Source organism: Trachurus japonicus, chromosome 6 (assembly GCF_045865225.1).
Source record: "Trachurus japonicus isolate A0001 chromosome 6, Traja_1.0".
Lineage (NCBI taxonomy): Eukaryota > Metazoa > Chordata > Actinopteri > Carangiformes > Carangidae > Trachurus > Trachurus japonicus.
This window is the reverse complement of record NC_140912.1, coordinates 23,150,116-23,176,292: the sequence shown is the minus strand read 5'-3', so window position 1 is coordinate 23,176,292 and position 26,177 is coordinate 23,150,116. Positions and strand designations below refer to the sequence as shown.

The window sequence follows — 26,177 nt, the reverse complement described above, 5'->3', positions numbered from 1 at the left end:
TTGGAGATTTAATCTTCCTCTTGCTTAACTGTTAAAATGTTCCCCAGGGGTGCCCAAACTTTTGCATGCCACTGTATATTGGTTAGTTGTCAGAAATCAGGACCAAGGAAGGGAAACAAGCTTTGGTACCCCTAAAGGTAAAGTAATGTACAGTAAGACATAATATGTCTATGCAATTAAAATAGTTGAACAATTGAAACAGTTGACATATGTCTATGTTTTAATTGCAGGCAGCTCATTCATTTTCATTCATCCATTCATTTTAGCTAACTAGCCAGGTGGGGTCGGTAGGTTAACTTTGCATGTGTGTATATTTGTGGCTAACTTAACTTTGCAAACATTTGTGAGTGATGTTCTTGAGGGAGAAAAAACACAGACAGTAATAGCAGTGCATTAGGTAGAAAACATTTATTGTAGTCGCATATTTCACAGCATATTATATGAAGAGAAACAGCGCAGGGATTAACGTGGTTTATTCAGCTTCTTTTCCCTGGAAAGAAAGAAAGAAAAAGTGATCATCTTCTTCAGGTACCTTTAACTGACAATATCGTTTGGTGTTTTGAATTGCTATTTGTTTTCCAGTCAAACTTGTATATTTACCTTGCCAGAATCGCGGCTCTTGGCTCTGAGCTTGTTGACCTGGGACTCAGCAATGTCAGCACGCTCCTCAGCCTCCTCCAGCTCATGCTGGACCTTCCTGCACTTGGACAGATGAACATTGGCCTGCTCCTCCTGGAATACAATATTATGTAAAACGTTTAAATATTCAAAAAGGCCAGCAAGTATACTGTACATTAAAATATGACACTTATTTTTTTTCCGCATGTTTTGTCCTTACCGCTTCCTCAGCCTGCCTCTTGTAGGCCTTCACCTTGAGCTGCAGCTTGTCGACCAGATCCTGCAGCCTGGAAACGTTTTTCTTGTCCTCCTCAGTCTGTAATATGAAAAATTCATTTACATGTTTTAATGTTTTAATGGGAAGTAAACTGATATTTGATGGATTTATACCATTATGTTAAATGTGATCAGAGCATTACCTGATAGGTGAGCTCCTTCACTCTCCTCTCATACTTGCGGACACCCTTAACAGCATCTGCTCCACGTCTCTGCTCACCCTCAACCTCTGTCTCCAGCTCACGCACCTTTTAGAAAAAAGGAAAATGTATGCAGTATTTCAAAATAATGTATTTTGTTTTTTGTTTTTTTACTGCTACTGGCAAAACATTAACTGTTGTACCCTAGACTCGAGTTTCTGGAGCTGCTTCTTGCCACCCTTCATGGCCAGGTTCTCAGCCTCATCCAGACGGTGCTGCAGGTCCTTAACAGCAACCTCCAGGTTCTTCTTCATCCTCTCCAGGTGAGCGCTAGTATCCTGCTCCTTCTTCAGCTCCTCAGCCATCATGGCAGCCTAGAGAATATAAAATTGGGGTTAGAAGTCTCATGAAAAACATACTTAAGATGGATTAGTACTGTAACCAAATGAAATTTAAACCTACATCGGTGATGGCCTTCTTTGCCTTCTCCTCTGCATTTCTTGCTTCCTGAACGGTGTCATCAACTTCACTCTGGATCTGAACCAGGTCAGTTTCAAGCTTCTTCTTGGTGTTCAGAAGGCTGGTGTTCTAAGAGGTTTAAAGAGAAATGTTACTAACATGATCATATGTATCATTTTTTTATTATCAAACCTTATCTGTTTTGATAAATTGTTGAAGAAATGATCATCACCTGAGAGTGCAGAAGTCCAACACGCTCACTGGCGTCCACCAGCTCCTGTTCAGCGACCTTGCGGCCTCTCTCTGTCTGTTCCAGAGCAGCTCTAAGTTCCTCAATTTCAGCCACCATAAGACCATTTCTGCGGTCCACCATAGCAGCCTGTTCCCTGAGGTCTTCCTGGGCTCTGACAGCATCATCAAGGTGCAGTTGGGCATCCTAGTTCAAAAGTATATTCAAATATTCAGATTAACACCATTGATAGCTTTTGTGGGACCACTCACTATACTGTAGTTTGTGCAGCAGCACTATGACAACAATACCTTGAGCTGTGCCTGCACATTCCTCAGCTGCTTCTGGGACTCAGAAGCCTGGCGATTGGCATGGCTCAGCTGAATCTCCATCTCATTCAGATCTCCCTCCATCTTCTTCTTGATTCTCAGGGCATCATTCCTGCTCCTAACTTCAGAATCCAGAGTACCCTGCATGGAGTCAATCACCCTCTGGCTGTTCCTCTTGATCTGCTCCATCTCCTCATCTTTTTCTGCCAGCTTCCTGTCCACCTCACCCTTAATCTGGTTGAGCTCCAGCTGGACACGCAGGATCTTAGACTCTTCGTGTTCCAGAGTTCCCTATTGGCATCAAATAATAAAATGTTCATCCTTATGCTGAGATCTTTCACAGTATGCTGATTTTTATCTCCTCAGATAAAAATTTACCTCAGCCTCCTCAAGAGCTGTCTGGATCTCAGACTTCTCTGTCTCCACCTGTTTCTTGGCCTTCTCCAGCTCATGGATGCTCTTGCCAGTCTCACCAATCTGTTCAGTCAGATCTGAGATCTCCTCTGCAGAGAAAGATGTGTGGTTAGTAATCAGTAAGCCTCAAAATTTAAACCTAGTTTCCAATGCAATGAGGCAAGAACTTACGCTGCAGGTTCTTGTTTTCACGCTTCATGGTCTCCAGGTGATCCAGAGCTTCCTCATATGAGTTCTTCATCTTGAACAGTTCAGTGCTGAGAGAACGAGCCTCCTTCTGAGCTCCTTCAAGCTCGGCCTGACCCTCCTCATACTTTTGCTTCCACTCAGCCAGCACCTAAGTGACACAATAATATGGTTTCATTGGTTCTGTACCAATATGAAAACACCCACTAATATATATATACGTATGTATATATAGTTATATTTTTAGTGTTCACAATTTCATTTGACCTGGCCACACAAGATTAACATTAGTACCTTGTCAAAGTTCCTCTGCTTCTTGTCCAGGTTAGCAGCCAGTCCATTAGCCCTCTCAACATCAATCATGAGGTCCTCCACCTCACTCTGGAGCCTCTGTTTGGTTTTCTCCAGAGAGGCACACTTGGAATTCACAGCCTCGATCTGCTCCTCAGCCTCCTGAAGGCGCTGAGCCAGCTTTTTCCTTTTTTAAAAATGTTTTACATTTTCTTGTCAGTCCTTAAAAACCTTTAATCTAATAGAATCATTTACAGATATTTTTGCTTAAGACCAGTGACCATTACTGCAGTGTCAAGTGTTGATACCAATATCTGTCATTTCATTGTCTGAGTGGTACTCACTTGGCCTCCTCAAGCTCCTCAGTGCGCTGGATAGCATCAGTTTCGTACTTAGTTCTCCACTGAGCCACCTCACTGTTGGCCTTGGACATTCCACGCTGCAGCTCAGCCTTGGCCTCCTGCTCCTCCTCAAACTGTTCCCTCAGCAGGTCACAGTCATGGCGAGCTGATTGCAGTCCATGAGCAAGAGCATTCTTGGCCTAGTGGAAGAGATGTATGCTTGAATGCATCAAATGTCTAAATGCCATTAAGTAAAACCAGGGCATATGTTCGATGTCCTTACCTTAACCTCCTCTTCAGTCTGTCTCTTCAGCTCCTCAATCTGCTGAGTGAAAGCCTGTTTGCCTCTGGTCAGCTGGGAGACAAGAGCCTCCTTCTCCTCAATTTGACGGCCGAACTCACCTAGTGTGAAAATTATCATCAAACATTAGTATGTTTTCATTGTACACTGAAGATTACTGTAGGTAAACAGTGTGTTAAACAAACCATTTTCTGTCAGGAGACGTGCTTTCTGTGCATTCAGGTCATTGTTTTGGCGGACATTTTCATCATTCTTGGTCTTCAGTTCGCTAAGTTGGTCCTCAAGAGTACGGCACATCTTTTCAAGATTTCCCTTGAGTCGAGAAAGAATAGAAACTGTTTTATTCATGAATCTCTCAGTTATTACACCATCTAATTATCAAATTGCGATTTAATTTATCATTTACCTTTGCTTTGGCCACAGCCTCCATGTTGCTGGAGAGATCATCAATCTCCATCTTGTATTCACTCTTTTCCTTCTCAAGCTTCTGCTTGACACGCTGGAGGTTGTCGATCTGCTCTCCCAGCTCAGCGACACTGTCAGCCTGCTTCTTACGAAGAGCAGCAGCAGTAGCTTCATGCTGCAGAGTGGACTCCTCCAGGTCACGACGCAGCTTCTGGAACTCAGCCTCACGCTTCTTGTTCATCTCAATCTGAGCAGCAGTGGCACCACCGGCCTCCTCCAGCCTCTCACTGATCTCCTCAAGTTCCCTGGAGAGGTCAGCCCTCTGCTTCTCAACCTTGGCACGAGCAGCGCGCTCAGCCTCAATCTCTTCCTCCAGTTCCTCAATACGGGCCTGTTTAATGTAAATATGTTGTCATTCAGTGAACAGTGGACATTAAAATAAAACATACCAAAGGTATGAACCAATGCATTCTATCAGTGTCATTACCTGAAGCTCCTTGATCTTCTTCTGGAGCTGAGCACCCATTGACTGCTCATCCTCAATCTTGCTGAGGAGCTGGCTGATTTCAAAGTCCTTCCTGTGTAAATAAGAAAATGCAGTGTATGAGTATATGCAACCTACTGAGTGTGTCAACAAACACGATAGTTCTTTTTAAATAGAGAAGAAAATTAAATCTCTTACTTTTTGATCTTCTCCTCAGACTGCTGTTTGTCATTCTCAAGATCCATGATGGATTCCTGGGCCAGTTTCAGGTCACCCTCAAGCTTTCTCTTGGCTCTCTCAAGGTCCATACGCAGCTTCTTCTCTTGCTCCAGGGAACCCTCAAGCTGCAAGTTGATATCAATAAATAATTAATATGTTCATGAAAGGTCTTGTTTTGCCAAGTCATAGACTTTAAAAACTTACATCATCAACTTGCTGTTCAAGTTTGGTCTTGGCCTTGGTCAGAGTGTTGACTTTGTCTTCCTCAGCCTGCAGGTCGTCAAGAGTCTGCTGATGAGCCTCCTGGAGGGCTTTCTTCTCCTTGGTCAGCTTAGCAATGCTCTCATCCTGAGAGGCCATCTCCTCTGTCAGGTTCTTCACCTATAGTTGCAAGAAAGTTTTTGTTATTCAACAGTTAATCGTGCTGATTTTCCTTTATCTATAAGATATTCATGTTGACAAACCTTGTTCTCAGTTGCATGTTTCTCCTTTTCCACCTTGGCCAAGGTAAGCTCCAGGTCATCAATATCCTTCTTCAGCTCAGAGCATTCATCCTCCAGCTTCCTCTTCTTCGCAGTAAGCTCAGCATTGATTTCCTCTTCATCTTCCAGTCTCTCAGTTGTCTCTTTGAGTTTAGCCTCCAACTGAATCTTGCTCTTGATGAGTCCCTCACATCTCTCCTCAGCATCTGACAGATTCTCTCCTTCCTAGATCATGTTGCATGAATGTATTCTGTTAGCACATCAAAATCTTGTTTCAGAAACATCAGAAATCACAGCTATCTTTTCACATGTACTTACAGATGCCACTTGGAGCTGCAGATCATTCTTCTCCTGCACAAGAGACACCATCTTCTCTTCCAGTTCCTTCTTCTTGGCCAGGGCAGCAGCCAGGTCAGTTGTCATCTTCTCATAGTTTTCCTTCATATTAGCCAGCTCCTTCTCAGTTTCAGCACTCTTCAGCAGAGGCTTGATCTTGTAGTAAACCTTCATCCATGGCCAGTGCTTGACATTCATGAAGGAGCGGATGTTGTACTGGATGGTGAAGATGGCATCCCTGTAGAGAAGAAGTTTGTGTTATAGGGAAATCATCATTATTTCTGTTTGTCATGTGTGTTTCATAAGTAGATTTTTCCAACATGCCTTCTTTCCATCATCTTCACAAACTCCCTTCTCATGAGGAATCCACGGCACATGGCCTGAGTCATGGTGACCAGAGCTGCCAGTTTTTCATCTCTCATCTCCTCAAGGGTACCCAGCAGACCGGCCTTGAAGAACACCTGAATAAACAGATGATTTATGGTTTATGAATGTCTATATTAAGACTGCTCTGCATCTATGACACTTCCTCTTTTGGCACATCGGTCCACTATTGCACTAAATTAATTTCAATTAAGTAGGTAGTTCATTTAGATGTATTTCTAATGTAAAAAACCTATCCTCATTGGTAAATATACTGAATTAAAACAGATCATGCATGGTGCCTACCTTGGTGTGTCCAAATCTGTACTCATCGTGATTAACATCAATTGATCCAAGCAGCTTCTCTGATGCCTTCTTGTTGTCAATGAACTGGCCCTCAGGGATGACACTGGCATTCAGTACCTTGTATCTATTATGAGAGAATTAATAGTCAGTGAGCATTTTCTTTACCTTGTCTTAATCAAAGAAAAGTTCTTAAACTATATTAATAAACTAAAAATGGATACCTCTGCTTGAAGTCACCATAGAGGATTCTGCTGGGGAAACCTTTCCTGCAGATTCTGATACCCTCCAGCACACCGTTACACCTGAGCTGGTGGATGACCAGGAAGTTCTCCATGAGACCTATAGAAAAGATTTTGCACAAGTACTTTTCTGAATACATTTATATTCATGGCCTACAACATGCACAAACTAAATAAACCATAACAACAAAACCACATCACCCCTAACTAACTTGAAATGATTTTGCCTGTGTACCTGGAGTCTTTGATTCATTGGGAATCAGGCAACGCACAAAGTGAGGATGGGTGCTCCTCAAGTTAGTCATCAGCTTGCCCAAGTTCTCCTATAGATGGAAAATGGTGATTGTTGTGACATCAAGAACTTACATTTATTCTTAAAGTGAAATGTCATTTTTCAGTATGTGTCAACCTTACCCTGAACTGTGAAGACACAGTCTGCATAGAGCCACCCTTCTTCTTGCCTCCCTTCTTGCCACCGCCGGTTTCTGTGTTTTGATTAACAGCACATGAATGCATATCTAGTCCTTAGAAAAAGGATACAGAATTATAATGCACTGAATGAATACCATACCCTCAACAACAGGGGGATACAAGGATGCCAGCAGTTTAACATTGGACTTCTGGTACAGCTGGATGACAGACTCGTTCAGTGGGTCCTTGTTCTTGTCCAGCCAGCCAGAGATATTGTAGTCCACAGTACCAGCATAATGCACCAGGGAGAAGTGGGCCTCAGCCTTGCCCTTTGCTGGCTTTGGCTTCTCAAAGGCTCTGTTTTTGCCAAGATGCTGGTCATACAGCTTATTCTTGAAGGATGTGTCAGTGGCCTTGGGGAACATGCACTCCTCTTCAAGGATGGAGAAGATGCCCATTGGCTTGAAGAAAGCAGAAGATTTACCATGAACTGATGCTTTTATATATTTATATATTTGTTAAATATTCAGAAGAATCTCTTTGAATTGAATCACAAAATTAAACTGTACCTTCTCAATCAGCTCAATGCAGGCAGCCAAGTCCATACCGAAGTCAATGAACTCCCAAATAATACCCTCCTTCTTGTATTCCTCTTGCTCCAGGACGAACATGTGATGATTGAAGAACTGTTGCAGTTTCTCATTGGTGAAGTTGATGCACAGCTGTTCCATGCTATTGTACTGTTAGAGGAGAAATAGTCAGCCTAATCCTTTACAGGCAAGAAGAATGATTCTGTAATTGAAAGAATTGTTGACTGAAATACAGTGAATGAAGCTTACATCAAAGATTTCAAAGCCGGCGATATCCAGCACACCAATGAAGTAATTCCTCTGCTGCTTGGTGTCCAGCATCTGGTTGATACGGATGACCATCCACAAGAACATCCTCTCATAGATAGACTTGGCCAGGGCAGTCACTGAGTTCAGCACCTAAATAACAACAAAAATATGATTTTCGGGGTATCACTCAAGTCAATGCATTTTGCATTTCATGAAAAAAATAAAAATAAATATAGGATCAAATTGAACCATAAGACTGCACATCTTCATCTTTCAGGGACTTGATTTTTTACTGATTCCCTGGAACAAACACAAGTGTTTTAATTTTGTTTTGAAAGGAAAATTATATTCACCTGAGGCACAGTCTGTCCCTTGGTCACAAACTCATTTCCGACCTTCACTCTGGGATAGCACAGAGCCTTCAGCATGTCAGCAGAGTTCAGACCCAACAAGTAAGCAGCCTTGTCAGCCTCTGAAAATAGTTCAGTGATTTACAGTTAACACTTACGTTACATTGACAGCTAATAATAGAAATTAATGACTGACAAGAATCTCTATTGTTTTTTTGTAAATGATTGTAAATCCTCACCCTCTGTGCCATCGGGCTCAGCCTGCTCCTCACGCTGCTTCTGCTTGAACTTCAAGTTACCATGGTGGAGCACAGCACCAGTCATTTTGTAGATGCTCATCTTCTCCTCACCAGTGAAGCCCAGGATATCAATGGCATTCTGTGTTCACAAAAAGTGTTATCAGAATATATAATCACTTCACAAAACACATTCAGAAAGCCATATTGATCATTAACATGCAAATTATTGTAAAAATTTGAACAATGAAGATCACTAACATCAGTGGCATCCAGCTCTTCTTTGTCATCAATACTGGCCACAGTGATCTGACCCATGCTGCACATGGGGAAGTCGTAGGGGTTTGTTGTGATGAGTGCTATTTCTGCAGGTGAAAAAATGGGGTAAGTTTGGGGTAAGTGTTTTTCAATTAAATATCTAAGTATATTTAACATTGTGCAGCAGCTTAATCTGCTTACCAATCAGCTCAGGCTTGTGGTTGGTCATCATCTGGTAGAAGATGTGGTAGCCTCTCTCATCAGGGAGCTGGAATGACACTCTAGACTTCTCCAGCAGATCTGCAAATGTGGGTCTTGAATCACAAACTGGACAATTCTCAACTCTGTACATTTGTATTCACTTTTAAGATTGTTACTTACATGTCTCAATATCAGCACTAGCCAGTTTGCCAGTTGTGCCGAAATGGATTCTGATGAATTTACCCTGTTTGGAAAAAAGCAGTTATTAAAATCTCTCAGTACTGGCAATGTGTAAGAGGAATTTTCTCTTGCTGACATCTCTCCATACTTACGAAACGAGAAGAGTTGTCATTCCTCACAGTTTTGGCATTACCATAGGCCTCCAGCAGAGGATTGGCTGCAATAATCTGATCCTCCAGTGAGCCCTATTATCCAAGTGACAAAATCATATCAAAATGTGTTCTTTTTTTCTTGTGGAAATATACACTGAATATACATTCAGAGTCATTATGACATGCCTGAAATTTGCTTTGGGAGTCCTTCTTCTTGTCGCCACCAACTGAGATTGTGGCAAAGTACTGGATGACACGCTTGGTGTTGACAGTCTTTCCAGCACCAGATTCTCCACTAGGTATAAACAAAGACTTTTAAGAGTCTGATCAAGCTATTTGATTATCTCGGAAAAACGTCAACAAAAATGAAACTTACGTGATCAAGACAGACTGGTTCTCCCTGTCTGTTAAGTCACAAAATAAAGAAATGAAGCACTTATTTCTACAACATAAACCTCATACATAACAAATGTTATACTGTTAAGGACGTACCAGTAAGCATGAACTGGTAGGCGTTGTCAGAGACAGAGAAGATGTGGGGTGGAGCCTCCATACGCTTCTTGCCTCTGTAGGCACTCACAACTTCAGCATCGTACACTGGGAGCCACTTGTAGGGGTTCACGGTGGCACAGAACAAACCAGAGTAGGTCTGAAAGAGATCATAGAGGTAATACAGTTAGCTCCATGTTTCCTACAAGTATAATCATTTTCAGTATTGTGTGTATCATCTGGAAGATTGTCTTACGTAGATCATCCATGCTGCATAACGCTCTTTGAGGTTATACAGGACAGATGCTTCATTGAGATAGGTCATCATGGCCATATCCTCAATTTTGTCGTACTTGGGAGGGTTCATTTGAGTGACGTCATCCTCTTTAACTGTCTTCTCCTGCAACAGGAAATTGGTTACAATGAGAACTGATCACATTTAACTCATATATGACTCTGAATTTATGATACAAACCTCCTGAGTGTCCAGGACTTTGACGGTGACTTTGCCACCCTCTTTCTTGAGGATTGTTCCCTTCAGGTACAGCTCTTTGGCATCAACCACGTAGCAGGCAGCCTTGGCATCAAAGGGTTTGCTTTGAGCCTCAATTCTCTCCTTCTCTGGCTTACGAAGGTAAATGGCAGCTTTGCCATAAATGGCCATCTCTGCGTCCGTACTCATGATGGCAGGTTATTTCTGTGAGGCAGTAACCAATTAGGAATAAGTTTGAAAGTAATATGATTTATGTAAGTAAACCATTTCAAAGCAAAGCAGTTCATACAATCGAAAATCATGGACTGACTGCATTCAACTACTGAATGAGCATACATTGTCTCTATTCCATTGAGCCTACATCATAACAAATGACTGAGTGAAAAGAGATAAGATTAACATCGTATCAACATTGCAGAAATAACAGTGTTGACTACATTGGAGGGACAAAAGCTTTGCAATTGAATGAAATGTTTCACACAGAATTCATACAAATTCAAAGAAAATGTGCATTACCTGACCCCTCTCTCTGTTAAAAAGTCTGTTATAGTCCACAATCCTGTTTAAAAAACATTATACATATTTTCAATACTCGGAAAAATTAAATGCAAAGATTCGTTTAATATACTGCCAACTAGGTCATGGCTCACACATAAATACAATTAAATTTTTTTTAACAATTATATCCACAACATGCTGATTTGCTGTGAATAGGAGAGGAGCAACCTACCTCCAGTTGGTGTCTCCGAGGGTCTACCACACACTGGTGCGTCCTCCTGGACTCCTTATATTGGGTCTGACCTGCCTACACAGCAGAGTTAAATATGGCAAACATGCCATTCATGGTGTGGATGATGAAGATAACATACATATTCATTGAAACATATGTTGCTTGGACACAGATGACATTTTCTTTGTCCATATTCTGAAATTCATCTTTATAAGTTATTCAATTCTTTCTCTTTTTTTGTCATTGAGTCACGTTTTTTTATGTCATGACTCTCTGTGAGAAATATATAAGGGTCCAGGTACAACAGAGATGGTTAATTTTTCCTTTTCTTTTTTTTCTTTTTTACTTAACCTTTATTTGTGAGATAGATTGACCCGCACATTCTTTGGTCATAAAGTTATGTCAACAGTGAATGCTTTTCAGGATTTTTTTTTTTTTTTTTTGCACACAGATGGAAGAATAGATAGCCTATACTTCCTTAATCAAAAGAACTAACAAAGGCTCACATTCCACCGCAGTTTTACGAGTGTAACCACAGTCCAAAGCATCTTTATAGCCCTGAAGTCTATTTTCTCCCGTTTTACGAGTGTAAATTCTTGCACGTAAGAGTCTTACGACCTGATCTACTAAAATCAAATTAACGACCTTTTAAACTGCGTGCTCGTGATAAAATATTGTGTGTGTTATGGTTTGCGGGTGATCTACTAAGAGTAATCGTGTCAATGACAACAAGGGCAAACGCAGTATTTAAATGCAGGTACTGCGCGTTGTAATCATTTTCGCAATGGAGAGTTTGGACTGAGAGCAAAGGCTAAATGAAATTTTTGATTTGACTGGATGGATTAATAGAAAGGGGCAAATAAACATTGTTGCGCTACACCAGAGAAAAACGTGGGGGATCATCTGTGAGAAAGGAAACGCGGTTGGTAAAACAGTAAGAGAACAGATGAAGTTGAGAAAGAATGACAAGAGGCGAAGTACAGGAGAAAAACTGATTTAATATAAAACTCCGGCAAACGGGAGAACAGACGCGTCTGGCCAGTGTAAAGCAGCAGGTGCCGCTCACTGTCTGCGAGGTGCGAGCAATGTGGCGCAGCGCCCAGGCGGGACACTCGAGACAAACTTGGATCTAAATCTAAATCTAAATCAAAGATAGGGTGACGGCAGTGGTAAAAGTCTGTTAATCCCGGTCCCAGAGCTGAGCAGACAGGTAGCCTGCTGGAGCGCACCGAAGGAGAGATGCGCAGCCTGTAGCCTATAACATCATTTAAAAGACGTTTGATAACACACATGAGAAATTGCTACAGTTCACTGGAATAATCCAGACGCGAGGAAATACAATGGTGAACGAAGTTTTGCTATGGCAGGTATTGACTAACTAATTCTTTTGACTGACTCCAAATCAGCCTTTAGTCAACAGCTCCAAAATGTCATGGGTGATAGACGATATCCTATGTCTGAGGGTTTTTTTTTTCTGTTTCTGAGTGAGAAAAACGTATGTTCTGTACGTCTTGAATTGTGCTTCTTACTGCAATAACAGCAGCCATTGTGCGTTATGCAAGGCTGATTACCAACTCCTATTCAAACGTACTAAATCCAGACGCAGTCATGCCAACGCTCACTTCCAGTAAATCACATGCGTGTGCTAAATCAAGCTGTCTGCCTTCTCTCCTCCCAGTATGCACACCTGGACAGAAAGGTCCCATTATAGGGCTAAGGTACTAAACGGACAGCACCTGTTGATTCGCTATCCTGAGTGCGCGTCCTTTGTAAATCAGCTTGTTCATTTCTTTGTGGGTTATTTGAAGTTTACACACGTTTTTATACGTGCAAGCTTTTAGTAAATCAGACCTGTTAAGTTAGAAGGCAGCCAAGTTAAATAGTGGCTCATTGCTTCTCCCATTTGATCCTGTGTATGTGATTTTGAGCAAAGTTTCTCTTGCCTTCTTCATCACTCATATTTTCTTTGGTAAACTAATCCCATCAAGATATGATTGTTATACTTGAGAAAATATTTTTTGGAACACTATAGTGCCAAGGAGCTGTATTTAACATTTTGCTAATTGCCAAATTTCCAGCAAAGTAGGAACTCTAAAAATGGTAATAGTAAAACATCATTTGAAAATAAACACCAATAATTGAATATTGACCACTTGGTCTACACCCCATCCATTATTTTAAATATATGTTTAAAGAATAATCTAACATTGTGATATATTTAGACTTGACCGGAGGTTAATATAGGAATTCATGCTGGCATGAATCCAAGTTAACAACAGCTGGTGTTCCACCAGGTCAGGGTAGTGATGCTACAAATGTTTGCATAATGAGAGCCTTCACACTTTTTTCCTTCAGCACCTTAAATGGTTAAGTAAAGTAGGTGTTGGTGATCCATGTTAAGGAAATAAATAGGACTCTCGCTGTTTGGTGGGAACTTCAATACACCTAATATTTTCATGCTTTATAATCAGTGTTCATATGAAATATTGCAGCTAATTCTCCTTTTGAAGAATGATTTTGTACGTCAAATTTGGTTTGTTGAGTTTCCTATTGCTGTGATTCAATTGTTCACATTCTCAACTAATTATGGAGACAGTGATCTAATACCATTGAATATTTCAACGGCCCAAAGCCCAGTCCCTTCAGTTTCTTTGTTTTCTGATCATTTCATAAGACTATGTGCAGCAAGATTATGACTCAGACCACTTAAAACTTTTTTTTTTCATCTTTGATGTATTTGAACCAGTCCTGTGAAACACCACCTTCCACCTATCTTTTAAACGGCCCATGTATTGGGACAGCACAGATAATATTGTGGAAAATGGAATTATGGATTTGATTGTAATTAATATTAACCACAGACTTGGTCCACACCCCTTTCCTAATGTTTCCACATCCTTTTATCATATCTGTACTGTAGTGTCGCTATACAATGGCACTACAGATTTCCCTGCCCTACAATCCCAGCTAAATTTGAATCTCTTTACCATGCTGCAAGATATAAACTAACTGGTTTTACTTCATTTAATATTCGCAGGTTACAGCAGTGGAATATTCTAAGGCTGTCCTGGGCGAGTTGCCTTCTTATATCAGCTCCAAGTTCACTGCCATCGAGAACACGCATCAGTCTCAGAACCAGCAGTTGACTGCAACCAGCAGTTGACTGCAGTTTAAGCCATCCCTTCTTCGGACTGAGTCAGGAGGAAGATGAGCCTATCCTATTTCAGAGCAAGGTCCTGGAATGACCTGCAGTTCAGGTTGAGGATGGGGTCTCTCATCCTTTTGTTGAGTCTTTAGTCACCAGCTTCACGTGTGACTCTTAGCTGTGCAGGACCATTATCATTTTGACATTTCATTTTTTGTTTTGAAGTATTGATGTTTTACTGTAGCTACTGCTAGAATTATTTTGGCAATTGTAATTTTGTTGTTAACATTTGTTGTTTAATGTTTAATTGTTTGTCTTTATGTACACAATGCTGCTGTTCACCTTGGCCAGGATATCCTTGAAAAAGAGATTGTTGATCTCGAAAGATAACTTCCTGGATTAATAAAAACTATAAATGAAAAAGATCCCTTCCAGTAATCAAGGTCCAGGTGTGCCAGGTAAAACAGTATCAAACAAGTTTATGACAAGCTATTGATGCTGATGCTGATGAAGACATGATAAATAAGGAGAAAAAATTAAAACACCACTTTTTATTCTTGTCTGATTGAAGAAATATATATTTCTCCAAAAGGTTGGCATGTGGTCTTTATTCATTAAGACATAAGACATCTCCCACCATTTTTTCGACTCTTCAATTTCTATAACTGCGTGTGTTAGGATCAGGGACAAAAGTAAATACTCAGTGCTTGACTTGGGGATGCAAGAGGTAAATGGGCTCTCTAACTGTATAGATTTTGTAATCTCCAAAAGTGGTCATTAAAACCAATTATTCATACATGTTCATGGCAAGGTTGTCACATGTAGTCAAGGTGTGAAGGCTGATGCACACCTAAAAAAATCTTGAAAAACAGGTGCGTTGGAGCATAGGTAAGGAGTGAACAAAAGCAAAACACATGTACCATTAGTGCAACTTTCTCTCTCTAATTTTACAGTGTTGTTAATAATGAAATCCCTCCAGGCTGTCCTGCCAATTGTTTGTGCTCATGTATTGTATTGGGAGATGTACTGGGGTTAAAGTAGCGAAACATCAATGAGCGGTGATCCCCAGCTGATGACCCGTTTATGCCCAGAGAGGTGTTCAGAGGAGCACACCTGCATGGGCACTGGTGGAGGTGCGTCAGGCAGAAATGCCCAACATGCAGACCATCAGCCTGTATCTTCTAAAGCGGGTGAATGTGTTCCATATTCCATATGATATGCCTCAAATGTTAATTAATTTTTTTTTTTTTCATTAAAGTATTTTTGTTTATTATTAACTTAAAGACGTACTGACATACAAGCCAAATATTCCAGTGTCAACTGTGGAATATCTACCTGTGTCAACAGTGACCCACATCTCATAGTTACTCTTTCTCATAAAAGAATGAGTTCAAATCAACACAGACAGCAATTTAACATGAAAATCAGTTTTATTTGGAATATTTCACTTCATATTATATGAATAGAAAACAGCCAACCAGCTAGGGTGCTTTACTCAGCTGCGTCTTTTCCCTGTAAAAAAAAAAAAAAGAAGAAGAAAAGGAAAATGGATGAATGTTTGCAGTACATATTTGCATACATTAATATCACACTCTGAGTATATGTTGTGGTTTGTTTGCAATGTCATTTATGGAATTTGTTTTCAAAGAGGGTGTCATACATTTGATATCATGATAGACTGGAGTATAGGCTTTGATAGATATCCTTCCTGTATGTATTTCCATTAAGCTTATGTGTTTACCTTGCCAGAGTCGCGGCTCTTGGCTCTGAGCTTGTTGACCTGGGACTCAGCAATGTCAGCACGCTCCTCAGCCTCCTCCAGCTCATGCTGGACCTTCCTGCACTTGGACAGATGAACATTGGCCTGCTCCTCCTGGAATACAATATTATGTAAAATGTTTAAATTTTCAAAAAGGATAGCATATATAGGCCTACTGTACATAAAAATATGACATATTGCAGAATTCTTATTTTTTTAACACGTTCTGTCCTTACCGCTTCCTCAGCCTGCCTCTTGTAGGCCTTCACCTTGAGCTGCAGCTTGTCGACCAGATCCTGCAGCCTGGTAACGTTTTTCTTGTCCTCCTCAGTCTGTAATATGAAAAATTCATTTACATGTTCAAATGTTTTAATGGGAAGTAAATTGATATTTGATGGATTTATACTGTATATGTTAAATGTGATCAGAGCATTACCTGATAGGTGAGCTCCTTCACCCTCCTCTCATACTTGCGGACACCCTTAACAGCATCTGCTCCACGTCTCTGCTCAGCCTCAACCTCTGTCTCCAGCTCACGCACCTTCAGAAAACAGGAGGTTTGTATGCAATATTTAAAATGTCTTTTGTTTATCTTTTTACTTCTGCTCAACTGGCAAAACATTAACATGACTGTTGTACCCTAGACTCGAGTTTCTGGAGCTGCTTCTTGCCACCCTTCATGGCCAGGTTCTCAGCCTCATCCAGACGGTGCTGCAGGTCCTTAACAGCAACCTCCAGGTTCTTCTTCATCCTCTCCAGGTGAGCGCTAGTATCCTGCTCCTTCTTCAGCTCCTCAGCCATCATGGCAGCCTAGATAATATAAAATTAGGATTAGAAGTCTCATAAAAACCATATTTTAACTGGAGTAGTACTATAACCAAATTAAATTTAAACCTACATCGGTGATGGCCTTCTTTGCCTTCTCCTCTGCATTCCTTGCTTCCTGAACGCAGTCATCAACTTCACTCTGGACCTGAACCAGGTCAGACTCAAGCTTCTTCTTGGTGTTCAGAAGGCTGGTGTTCTAAGAGGTTTAAAGAGAAATGTCACTTAAGTGATAACATGCCTCATTTTTGCATCATTAAACCTTTTTTGTTTTTTAAATTGTTGAAATGATCATCACCTGAGAATGCAGAAGTCCAACACGCTCACTGGCGTCCACCAGCTCCTGTTCAGCGACCTTGCGGCCTCTCTCTGTCTGTTCCAGAGCAGCTCTAAGTTCCTCAATTTCAGACACCATAAGACCATTTCTGCGGTCCACCATGGCAGCCTGTTCCTTGAGGTCTTCCTGGGCTCTGACAGCATCATCAAGGTGCAGTTGGGCATCCTAATTCAAAAGTATATTCAAATATTCAGATTAACACCACTGACATCTTTTGTGGGACCACTCACTATACTGTAGTTTGTGCAGCAGCACTATGACAACAATACCTTGAGCTGTGCCTGCACATTCCTCAGCTGCTTCTGGGACTCAGAAGCCTGGCGATTGGCATGGCTCAGCTGAATCTCCATCTCATTCAGATCTCCCTCCATCTTCTTCTTGATTCTCAGGGCGTCGTTCCTGCTCCTGACCTCAGAATCCAGAGTACCCTGCATGGAGTCAATCACCCTCTGGCTGTTCCTCTTGATCTGCTCCATCTCCTCATCTTTTTCTGCCAGCTTCCTGTCCACCTCACCCTTAATCTGGTTGAGCTCCAGCTGGACACGCAGGATCTTAGACTCTTCGTGTTCCAGAGTTCCCTATTGACATCAAATGATAAAATGTTCATCCTTATCCTGAGATCTTTCACAGTATGCTGATTTTTATCTCCTCAGATAAAAATTTACCTCAGCCTCCTCAAGAGCTGTCTGGATCTCAGACTTCTCTGTCTCCACCTGTTTCTTGGCCTTCTCCAGCTCATGGATGCTCTTGCCAGTCTCACCCATCTGTTCAGTCAGATCTGAGATCTCCTCTGCAGAGATAGATGTGTGGTTAGTAATCAGTAAGCCTCAAAATTGAATGTAGTTTCCAGTGCAATGAGGCAGGAACTTACGCTGCAGGTTCTTGTTTTCACGCTTCATGGTCTCCAGGTGATCCAGAGCTTCCTCATATGAGTTCTTCATCTTGAACAGTTCAGTGCTGAGAGAACGAGCCTCCTTCTGAGCTCCTTCAAGCTCGGCCTGACCCTCCTCATACTTTTGCTTCCACTCAGCCAGCACCTAAGTGACACAATTAATATGGTTTAATTGGTTATGTACCAATATGAAAACAAACACTAATATATATATACGTATATAATGATATTTTTAGTGTTCACAATTTCATTTGACCTGGCCACACAAGATTAACATTAGTACCTTGTCAAAGTTCCTCTGCTTCTTGTCCAGGTTAGCAGCCAGTCCATTAGCCCTCTCAACATCAATCATGAGGTCCTCCACCTCACTCTGGAGCCTCTGTTTGGTTTTCTCCAGAGAGGCACACTTGGAATTCACAGCCTCGATCTGCTCCTCAGCGTCCTGAAGGCGCTGAGCCAGCTTTTTCCTTTTAAAAAAAAATGTTACATTTTCTTGTCAGTCCTTAAAAACCTTTAATCTAATAGAATCATTTACAGATATTTTTGCTTAAATTGAACAGCCAGTATGTTGACACCAGTGACCATTACTGCAGTGTCAAGTGTTACTTATTATTTTTGAAAATGCAAAGAAATTACTTTGATAAAAATACTTATTGATACCAATATCTGTCATTTCATTGTCTGAGTGGTACTCACTTGGCCTCCTCAAGCTCCTCAGTGCGCTGGATAGCATCAGTTTCATACTTGGTTCTCCACTGAGCCACCTCACTGTTGGCCTTGGACATTCCACGCTGCAGCTCAGCCTTGGCCTCCTGCTCCTCCTCAAACTGTTCCCTCAGCAGGTCACAGTCATGGCGAGCTGATTGCAGTCCATGAGCAAGAGCATTCTTGGCCTAGTGGAAGACATGTATGCTTGAATGTACCATATGTCTAAATGCCATTAAGTAAAACCAGGACACATGTTCAGTTTCCTTACCTTAACCTCCTCTTCAGTCTGTCTCTTCAGCTCCTCAATCTGCTGAGTGAAGGCCTGTTTGCCTCTGGTCAGCTGGGAGACAAGAGCCTCCTTCTCCTCAATTTGACGGCCGAACTCACCTAGTTTAATAATTATCATCAAACATTAGTATGTTTTTATTTTATACTGAAGATTACTGTAGGTAAACAATGTGTTAAACAAACCATTTTCTGTCAGGAGACGTGCTTTCTGTGCACTCAGGTCATTGTTTTGGCGGACATTTTCATCATTCTTGGTCTTCAGTTCACTAAGTTGGTCCTCAAGAGTACGGCACATCTTTTCAAGATTTCCCTTGAGTCGAGAAAGAATAGAATCAGTTTAATTCATGAAACTCTCAGTTATTATACTATCTATGATCAAATTGCGATTTAATATATCATTTACCTTTGCTTTGGCCACAGCCTCCATGTTGCTGGAGAGATCATCAATCTCCATCTTGTATTCACTCTTTTCCTTCTCAAGCTTCTGCTTGACACGCTGGAGGTTGTCGATCTGCTCTCCCAGCTCAGCGACACTGTCAGCCTGCTTCTTACGAAGAGCAGCAGCAGTAGCTTCATGCTGCAGAGTGGACTCCTCCAGGTCACGACGCAGCTTCTGGAACTCAGCCTCACGCTTCTTGTTCATCTCAATCTGAGCAGCAGTGGCACCACCGGCCTCCTCCAGCCTCTCACTGATCTCCTCAAGTTCCCTGGAGAGGTCAGCCCTCTGCTTCTCAACCTTGGCACGAGCAGCGCGCTCAGCCTCAATCTCTTCCTCCAGTTCCTCAATACGGGCCTGTTTAATGTAAATATGTTGTCTTTCAGTTAACAGTGAACATTAAAATAAAACATATCAAAGGTATGAACCAATGCATTCTATCAGTGTCATTACCTGAAGCTCCTTGATCTTCTTCTGGAGCTGAGCACCCATTGACTGCTCATCCTCGATCTTGCTGAGGAGCTGGCTGATTTCAAAGTCCTTCCTGTGTAAATAAGAAAATGCAGTGTTTGAGTATATGCAACCTACTGAGTGTGTCAACAAACATGGTAGTTATTTTTAAATTGAGAAGAAAATTAAATCTCTTACTTTTTGATCTTCTCATCAGACTGCTGTTTGTCATTCTCAAGATCCATGATGGATTCCTGGGCCAGTTTCAGGTCACCCTCGAGCTTTCTCTTGGCTCTCTCAAGGTCCATACGCAGCTTCTTCTCTTGCTCCAGGGAACCCTCAAGCTGCAAGTTGATATCAATAAATTATTAATATGTTCATGAAAGGTCTTGTTTTGCCAAGTCATAGACTTTAAAAACTTACATCATCAACTTGCTGTTCAAGCTTGGTCTTGGCCTTGGTCAGAGTGTTGACTTTGTCTTCCTCAGCCTGCAGGTCGTCAAGAGTCTGCTGATGAGCCTCCTGAAGGGCTTTCTTCTCCTTGGTCAGCTTAGCAATGCTCTCATCCTGAGAGGCCATCTCCTCTGTCAGGTTCTTCACCTATGGTTGCAAGACAGATTTTGTTATTCAACAGTTTATTGTGCTGATTTTCCTTTATCTAATGGAGATATTCATGTTGACAAACCTTGTTCTCAGTGGCATGTTTCTCCTTTTCCACCTTGGCCAAGGTAAGCTCCAGGTCATCAATATCCTTCTTCAGCTCAGAGCATTCATCCTCCAGCTTCCTCTTCTTCGCAGTAAGCTCAGCATTGATTTCCTCTTCATCTTCCAGTCTCTCAGTTGTCTCTTTGAGTTTGGCCTCCAACTGAATCTTGCTCTTGATGAGTCCCTCACATCTCTCCTCAGCATCTGACAGATTCTCTCCTTCCTAGATCATGTTGCATGAATGTATTCTGTTAGCACATCAAAATCTTGTTTCAGAAACATCAGAAATCACAGCTATCTTTTCACATGTACTTACAGATGCCACTTGGAGCTGCAGATCATTCTTCTCTTGCACAAGAGACACCATCTTCTCTTCCAGTTCCTTCTTCTTGGCCAGGGCAGCAGCCAGGTCAGTTGTCATCTTCTCATAGTTTTCCTTCATATTAGCCAGCTCCTTCTCAGTTTCAGCACTCTTCAGCAGAGGCTTGATCTTGTAGTAAACCTTCATCCATGGCCAGTGCTTGACATTCATGAAGGAGCGGATGTTGTACTGAATGGTGAAAATGCTTTCCCTGTAGAGAAGAGGTTTGTGTTATAGGGAAATCATCATTATTTCTGTTTGTCATGTGTGTGTGATACGTAGTTTTTTCCAACATGCCTTCTTTCCATCATCTTCACAAACTCCCTTCTCATGAGGTATCCACGGCAGAGAGCCTGAGTCATGGTGACCAGAGCTGCCAGTTTTTCATCTCTCATCTCCTCAAGGGTACCCAGCAGACCGGCCTTGAAGAACACCTGAATAGACAGACGATTTATGTTTTATGAATGTCCATATTAAGACTGCTCTGCATCTGTGACACTTCTCTAAATTAATTTCAGTTAAGTAGGTAGTTCATGTAGATGTAATCTAATGAAAAATGTAAAATCTAATGTAAAAAACCTATCCTCATTGGTAAAAATACTGAATTAACAGATCTTGCATGGTGCCTACCTTGGTGTGTCCAAATCTGTACTCATCGTGATTAACATCAATTGATCCAAGCAGCTTCTCTGATGCCTTCTTGTTGTCAATGAACTGGCCCTCAGGGATGACACTGGCATTCAGTACCTTGTATCTATTGTGAGAGATTTAATAGTCAGTGTAAGCATTTTCTTTACCTTGTCTTAAACAAAACTAAATTATTAAACTATATTAATTAACTATATATTGATACCTCTGCTTGAAGTCACCATAGAGGATTCTGCTGGGGAAACCTTTCCTGCAGATTCTGATACCCTCCAGCACACCGTTACACCTGAGCTGGTGGATGACCAGGAAGTTCTCCATCAGACCTGTGTAAAAAAGATTTGGCCATTAGTACGGTGAATACATTGTTATTGTTTGGGAGTCTTGCAACATCATCCCCAAACAAAACAAACACACCCAGACACAAATGAGATTGTGTTTTTGTACCTGGAGTCTTGGACTCATTGGGAATCAGACAACGCACAAAGTGAGGATGGGTGCTCCTCAAGTTAGTCATCAGCTTGCCCAAGTTCTCCTATAGATGGAAAATAGCAATTGTCATGAAGTCTAGCACTTGAAGTTAAATGTGATGTTATTTTTCAGTGTATAATGCCAACCTTACCCTGAACTGTGAAGACACAGTCTGCATAGAGCCACCCTTCTTCTTGCCTCCCTTCTTGGCACCGCCGGTTTCTGTGTTTTGATTAACAGCACATGAATACATATCCAGCCTTAAAATAATAAAGAATTCTAATGCACTGAATGAATACCATACCCTCAACAACAGGTGGATACAGGGATGCCAACAGTTTAACAGGGGACTTCTGGTACAGCTGCACGACAGAGTCGTTCAGTGGGTCCTTGTTCTTGTCCAGCCAGCCAGCGATATTGTAGTCCACAGTACCAGCATAATGCACCAGGGAGAAGTGGGCCTCAACCTTGCCCTTGGCTGGTTTTGGCTTCTCAAAGGCTCTGTTTTTGCCAAGATGCTGGTCATACAGCTTATTCTTGAAGGATGTGTCAGTGGCCTTGGGGAACATGCACTCCTCTTCAAGGATGGAGAAGATACCCATGGGCTTGATAAAGCAGAAAGAGATACACCATGAACTGATACTGTCGTTAAATATTCAGAATAATCTCTTTGAATAGAATCACAAAATTAAACTGTACCTTCTCAATAAGCTCAATGCAGGCAGCCAAGTCCATACCGAAGTCAATGAACTCCCAGATAATACCCTCCTTCTTGTATTCCTCTTGCTCCAGGACGAACATGTGATGGTTGAAGAACTGTTGCAGTTTCTCATTGGTGAAGTTGATGCACAGCTGCTCCATGCTGTTGTACTGTTAGAGGAGAAATAGTCAGCCTAATCCTTTACATGCCAAAAGAAGGATAAGTATTGTAGGCTGAAATAATGAATGAAGCTTACATCAAAGATTTCAAAGCCGGCGATATCCAGCACACCAATGAAGAAATTCCTTTGCTGCTTGGTGTCCAGCATCTGGTTGATACGGATGACCATCCACAAGAACATCCTCTCATAGATAGACTTGGCCAGGGCAGTCACTGAGTTATTCACCTAAATAACAACATAAAAATGACTTTAGGGGTAATACTGCTCAAGTCAAAGCATTTCGCATTTCATGTATAAAACTCATCAAAAATATGGCTAAACTGCATTGCTTTTCTTGATCTTTCATGGACTTGATGTTATACTGATTCTCTTGAATCAGTATAACAGTATGTTTGTTTTGATAGGAAAATTATACTTCATATTTACCTGAGGCACAGTCTGTCCCTTGGTGACAAACTCATTTCCGACCTTCACTCTGGGATAGCACAGAGCCTTCAGCATGTCAGCAGAGTTCAGACCCAACAGGTAAGCAATCTTGTCAGCCTCTGTAAACATGTCAGTGATTTACAGTTAACACTTACATCACATTGACCTCTAATAATAGAAACGAATGACTGACAAGAATCTCTGTTGTTAAATACTCACCCTCTGTGCCATCGGGCTCAGCCTGCTCCTCACGCTGCTTCTGCTTGAACTTCATGTTACCATGGTGGAGCACAGCACCAGTCATTTTGTAGATGCTCATCTTCTCCTCACCAGTGAAGCCCAGGACATCAATGGCATTCTGTGTTCACAAAAAGTGTCATCAGAATAATCACTTCACAAAACACATTCAGAAAGCCATTTTGATCATTAACATGCAAATTATTATAAAGATTTTAACAATGAAGATCACTAACGTCAGTGGCATCCAGCTCTTCTTTGTCATCAATACTGGCCACAGTGATCTGACCCTGACTGCACATGGGGAAGTCGTAGGGGTTTGTTGTGATGAGTGACACCTCTGCAGGTGAAAAAATAGGATAAGTTTCAACAGAGTGTTTTTCAGTGACATCTCTAAGTACATTTAACATTGTGCAGCAGCTTAATCTGCTTACCAATCAGCTCAGGCTTGTGGTTGGTCATCATCTGGTAGAAGATATGGTAGCCTCTCTCATCAGGGAGCTGGAATGACACTCTAGACTTCTCCAGCAGATCTGCAAATGTGGGTCTTGAATCACAAACTGGACAATTCTCAACTCCAATCATTTGTATTCACTTTAGGATTGTTACTTACATGTCTCAATATCAGCACTAGCCAGTTTGCCAGTTGTGCCGAAATGGATTCTGATGAATTTACCCTGTTTGGAACAAAGCAGTTGTTAAAATCTCTCAGTACTGGCAAGATGTAAGAGGAATTTTCTCTTTCTGACATCTCTCCATACTTACGAAACGAGAAGAGTTGTCATTCCTCACAGTTTTGGCATTACCATAGGCCTCCAGCAGAGGATTGGCTGCAATAATCTGATCCTCCAGTGAGCCCTATTATCCAAGTGACAAAATCATATCAAAATGTGTTTTTGCTTCTGGAGACACTATATACACTGAATATACATTCAGAGTCATTGTGACATACCTGGATTTTGCTCTCCTTCTTCTTTTCACCACCACCAACTGAGATTGTGGCAAAGTACTGGATGACACGCTTGGTGTTGACAGTCTTTCCAGCACCAGATTCTCCACTAGGTATAGACAAAGACTTGTAAGAGTTTGATCAAGCTATTTGATTATCTTGGAAAAACGTCAACAAAAATGAAACTTACGTGATCAAGACAGACTGGTTCTCCCTGTCTGTTAAGTCACAAAATAAAGGGATTAACCACTTATTTCTACAACATAAACCTCATACTAACACATTTTATACTGTTGAGGACGTACCAGTAAGCATGTTCTGGTAGGCATTGTCAGAGACAGAGAAGATGTGGGGTGGAGCCTCCATACGCTTCTTGCCTCTGTAGGCATTCACAACTTCAGCATCGTACACTGGGAGCCACTTGTAGGGGTTCACGGTGGCACAGAACAAACCAGAGTAGGTCTGAAAGAGATCATAGAGGTAATACAGTTAACTCCATGTTTCCTACAAGTATAATCATTTTCAGTATTGTGTGTATCATCTGGCAGATTGTCTTACGTAGATCATCCATGCTGCATAACGCTCTTTGAGGTTATACAGGACAGAGGCTTCATTGAGATAGGTCATCATGGCCATATCCTCAATTTTGTCGTACTTGGGAGGGTTCATTTGAGAGACGTCATCCTCTTTAACTGTCTTCTCCTGCAACAGGAAATTGGTTACAATGAGAGCTGATCACATTTAACTCATATATGACTCTGAATTTATGATACAAACCTCCTGAGTGTCCAGGACTTTGACGGTGACTTTGCCACCCTCTTTCTTGAGGATTGTTCCCTTCAGGTACAGCTCTTTGACATCAGCCACATAGCAGGCAGCCTTGGCATCAAAGGGTTTGCTTTGAGCCTCAATTCTCTCCTTCTCTGGCTTACGGAGGTAAATAGCAGCTTTGCCATAAACGGCCATCTCAGCGTCTGTACTCATGGTGGCAGTTTATGTCTGTGAGGTAAAATGAAATGAGAGTAATTTTAAGACACCTTTTTGAGGTTACATCAGCTCATGAATCTGAACAGCCAAAAATAACTTAATTCAATCAAATGTTTCATATAAAATGCATTAAATTCAAACTATATTCATACCTGACCCTCTCTCTGTCAAAATGTTGTTATGTTCCACAATCCTAAAAACATAGTACATATTTTCAGACACAGAGATACGTTTAAAGAGAAGATTTGTTCCAAAATATATCCAACACATTTATATTTTAAAGACATATTAAAATGAAAACATCGATATTCTCCAGAGCAGACAGAGGATGATCTTACCAGTAGCAGGGGCTGTCAAGGGTCTCCACACACTGCTCAGTGCTCTAAGTACCCTTTTATAAGGTCAGAATTGTGGATGCAGCAAAAGTTATAACGGGACACATATAAAATGTGGTGTGGTTTACAGAATATGGCATGGTGCTTAATCACCCCTCATAATTCTCCTCTTCTTATTTCTGTTGACAAGTGTAGCTACAAGTCATCTGAGAGGCTTTCAAGAGCCTTTTTTTTTTAGTTTTTTGTCTCTTTTACGGATGAAAGAACATTTCCCTTAACATTAATTTATACTTAAAGTTATGCAGCTGTCTATAATGGCTCCCCAGTGTCCAAAGATTCAGTCCCACTTTAGGTCTTGCCACAACCTTCAGGTCTATTTTCTGCCTTTGCAATAGAGTTAATCGTATGGCACTGAGGAATTTTGTGAACATTTTGATCTTTTTAGATATGTTTTTAGCGATTCAGATTGACAGTGGAATTATTTGATGCTATTACGAATCCAAATGACTGCACCGGTTGTTGTTTTCTATGGACTAAGTTTTCTGCAGTCTGATGCACTCTGATCGTCTACTTAACTAAAACT

At 41.3% G+C, this 26,177-nt stretch overlaps 2 protein-coding genes across 2 annotated transcripts; both read right to left on the bottom strand.

Annotated features, from left to right (window-relative positions):
- Positions 1 to 574: 574 nt before the first annotated feature.
- LOC146986185 (myosin heavy chain, fast skeletal muscle-like) lies at positions 575 to 10,231 on the bottom strand. Its single transcript, XM_085779884.1, has 38 exons — positions 10,010 to 10,231; positions 9,791 to 9,934; positions 9,538 to 9,694; positions 9,422 to 9,449; positions 9,232 to 9,340; positions 9,046 to 9,138; positions 8,894 to 8,957; positions 8,714 to 8,812; positions 8,516 to 8,619; positions 8,258 to 8,396; positions 8,022 to 8,140; positions 7,669 to 7,818; positions 7,399 to 7,569; positions 6,990 to 7,290; positions 6,833 to 6,903; positions 6,654 to 6,741; positions 6,401 to 6,518; positions 6,180 to 6,303; positions 5,835 to 5,971; positions 5,493 to 5,748; positions 5,157 to 5,399; positions 4,897 to 5,073; positions 4,672 to 4,817; positions 4,477 to 4,567; positions 3,991 to 4,380; positions 3,770 to 3,896; positions 3,567 to 3,685; positions 3,287 to 3,483; positions 2,946 to 3,129; positions 2,637 to 2,802; positions 2,430 to 2,554; positions 2,034 to 2,342; positions 1,726 to 1,929; positions 1,497 to 1,622; positions 1,238 to 1,408; positions 1,038 to 1,142; positions 839 to 934; positions 575 to 732 (listed from the first exon to the last, which is right to left on the bottom strand). The coding sequence occupies exons 1-38, from the start codon at positions 10,214 to 10,216 to the stop codon at positions 583 to 585; spliced, it is 5,805 nt and encodes a 1,934-aa protein (XP_085636010.1). The 5' UTR covers positions 10,217 to 10,231; the 3' UTR covers positions 575 to 582.
- Positions 10,232 to 15,313: 5,082 nt separating this feature from the next.
- LOC146986184 (myosin heavy chain, fast skeletal muscle-like) lies at positions 15,314 to 25,453 on the bottom strand. The gene is made up of 40 exons (XM_085779878.1): positions 25,412 to 25,453; positions 25,050 to 25,271; positions 24,831 to 24,974; positions 24,578 to 24,734; positions 24,463 to 24,490; positions 24,276 to 24,381; positions 24,089 to 24,181; positions 23,937 to 24,000; positions 23,758 to 23,856; positions 23,560 to 23,663; positions 23,306 to 23,444; positions 23,087 to 23,205; positions 22,736 to 22,885; positions 22,479 to 22,649; positions 22,084 to 22,384; positions 21,931 to 22,001; positions 21,756 to 21,843; positions 21,517 to 21,634; positions 21,294 to 21,417; positions 20,961 to 21,097; positions 20,619 to 20,874; positions 20,283 to 20,525; positions 20,021 to 20,197; positions 19,796 to 19,941; positions 19,601 to 19,691; positions 19,115 to 19,504; positions 18,895 to 19,021; positions 18,692 to 18,810; positions 18,412 to 18,608; positions 17,999 to 18,182; positions 17,695 to 17,860; positions 17,489 to 17,613; positions 17,093 to 17,401; positions 16,785 to 16,988; positions 16,560 to 16,685; positions 16,301 to 16,471; positions 16,098 to 16,202; positions 15,898 to 15,993; positions 15,644 to 15,775; positions 15,314 to 15,414 (listed from the first exon to the last, which is right to left on the bottom strand). The coding sequence occupies exons 2-40, from the start codon at positions 25,254 to 25,256 to the stop codon at positions 15,394 to 15,396; spliced, it is 5,805 nt and encodes a 1,934-aa protein (XP_085636004.1). The 5' UTR covers positions 25,257 to 25,271; positions 25,412 to 25,453; the 3' UTR covers positions 15,314 to 15,393.
- Positions 25,454 to 26,177: the final 724 nt, after the last annotated feature.

Coding starts and splice junctions, on each gene's coding strand:
- LOC146986185 (XM_085779884.1), bottom strand. CDS start 10,216: ATGAGTACGGACGCAGAGATGGCCATTTATGGCAAAGCTGCCATTTAC. Junction 2,803..2,945: donor AGCAGAGGAACTTTGACAAG/GTACTAATGTTA, acceptor TGTGTCACTTAG/GTGCTGGCTGAGTGGAAGCA. Junction 2,555..2,636: donor TGAAAACAAGAACCTGCAGC/GTAAGTTCTTGC, acceptor CTTTCTCTGCAG/AGGAGATCTCAGATCTGACT.
- LOC146986184 (XM_085779878.1), bottom strand. CDS start 25,256: ATGAGTACAGACGCTGAGATGGCCGTTTATGGCAAAGCTGCTATTTAC. Junction 21,418..21,516: donor TATGGTGACTTCAAGCAGAG/GTATCAATATAT, acceptor CTCTCACAATAG/ATACAAGGTACTGAATGCCA. Junction 20,198..20,282: donor AACATGCCACTGAGAACAAG/GTTTGTCAACAT, acceptor TTGCAACCATAG/GTGAAGAACCTGACAGAGGA.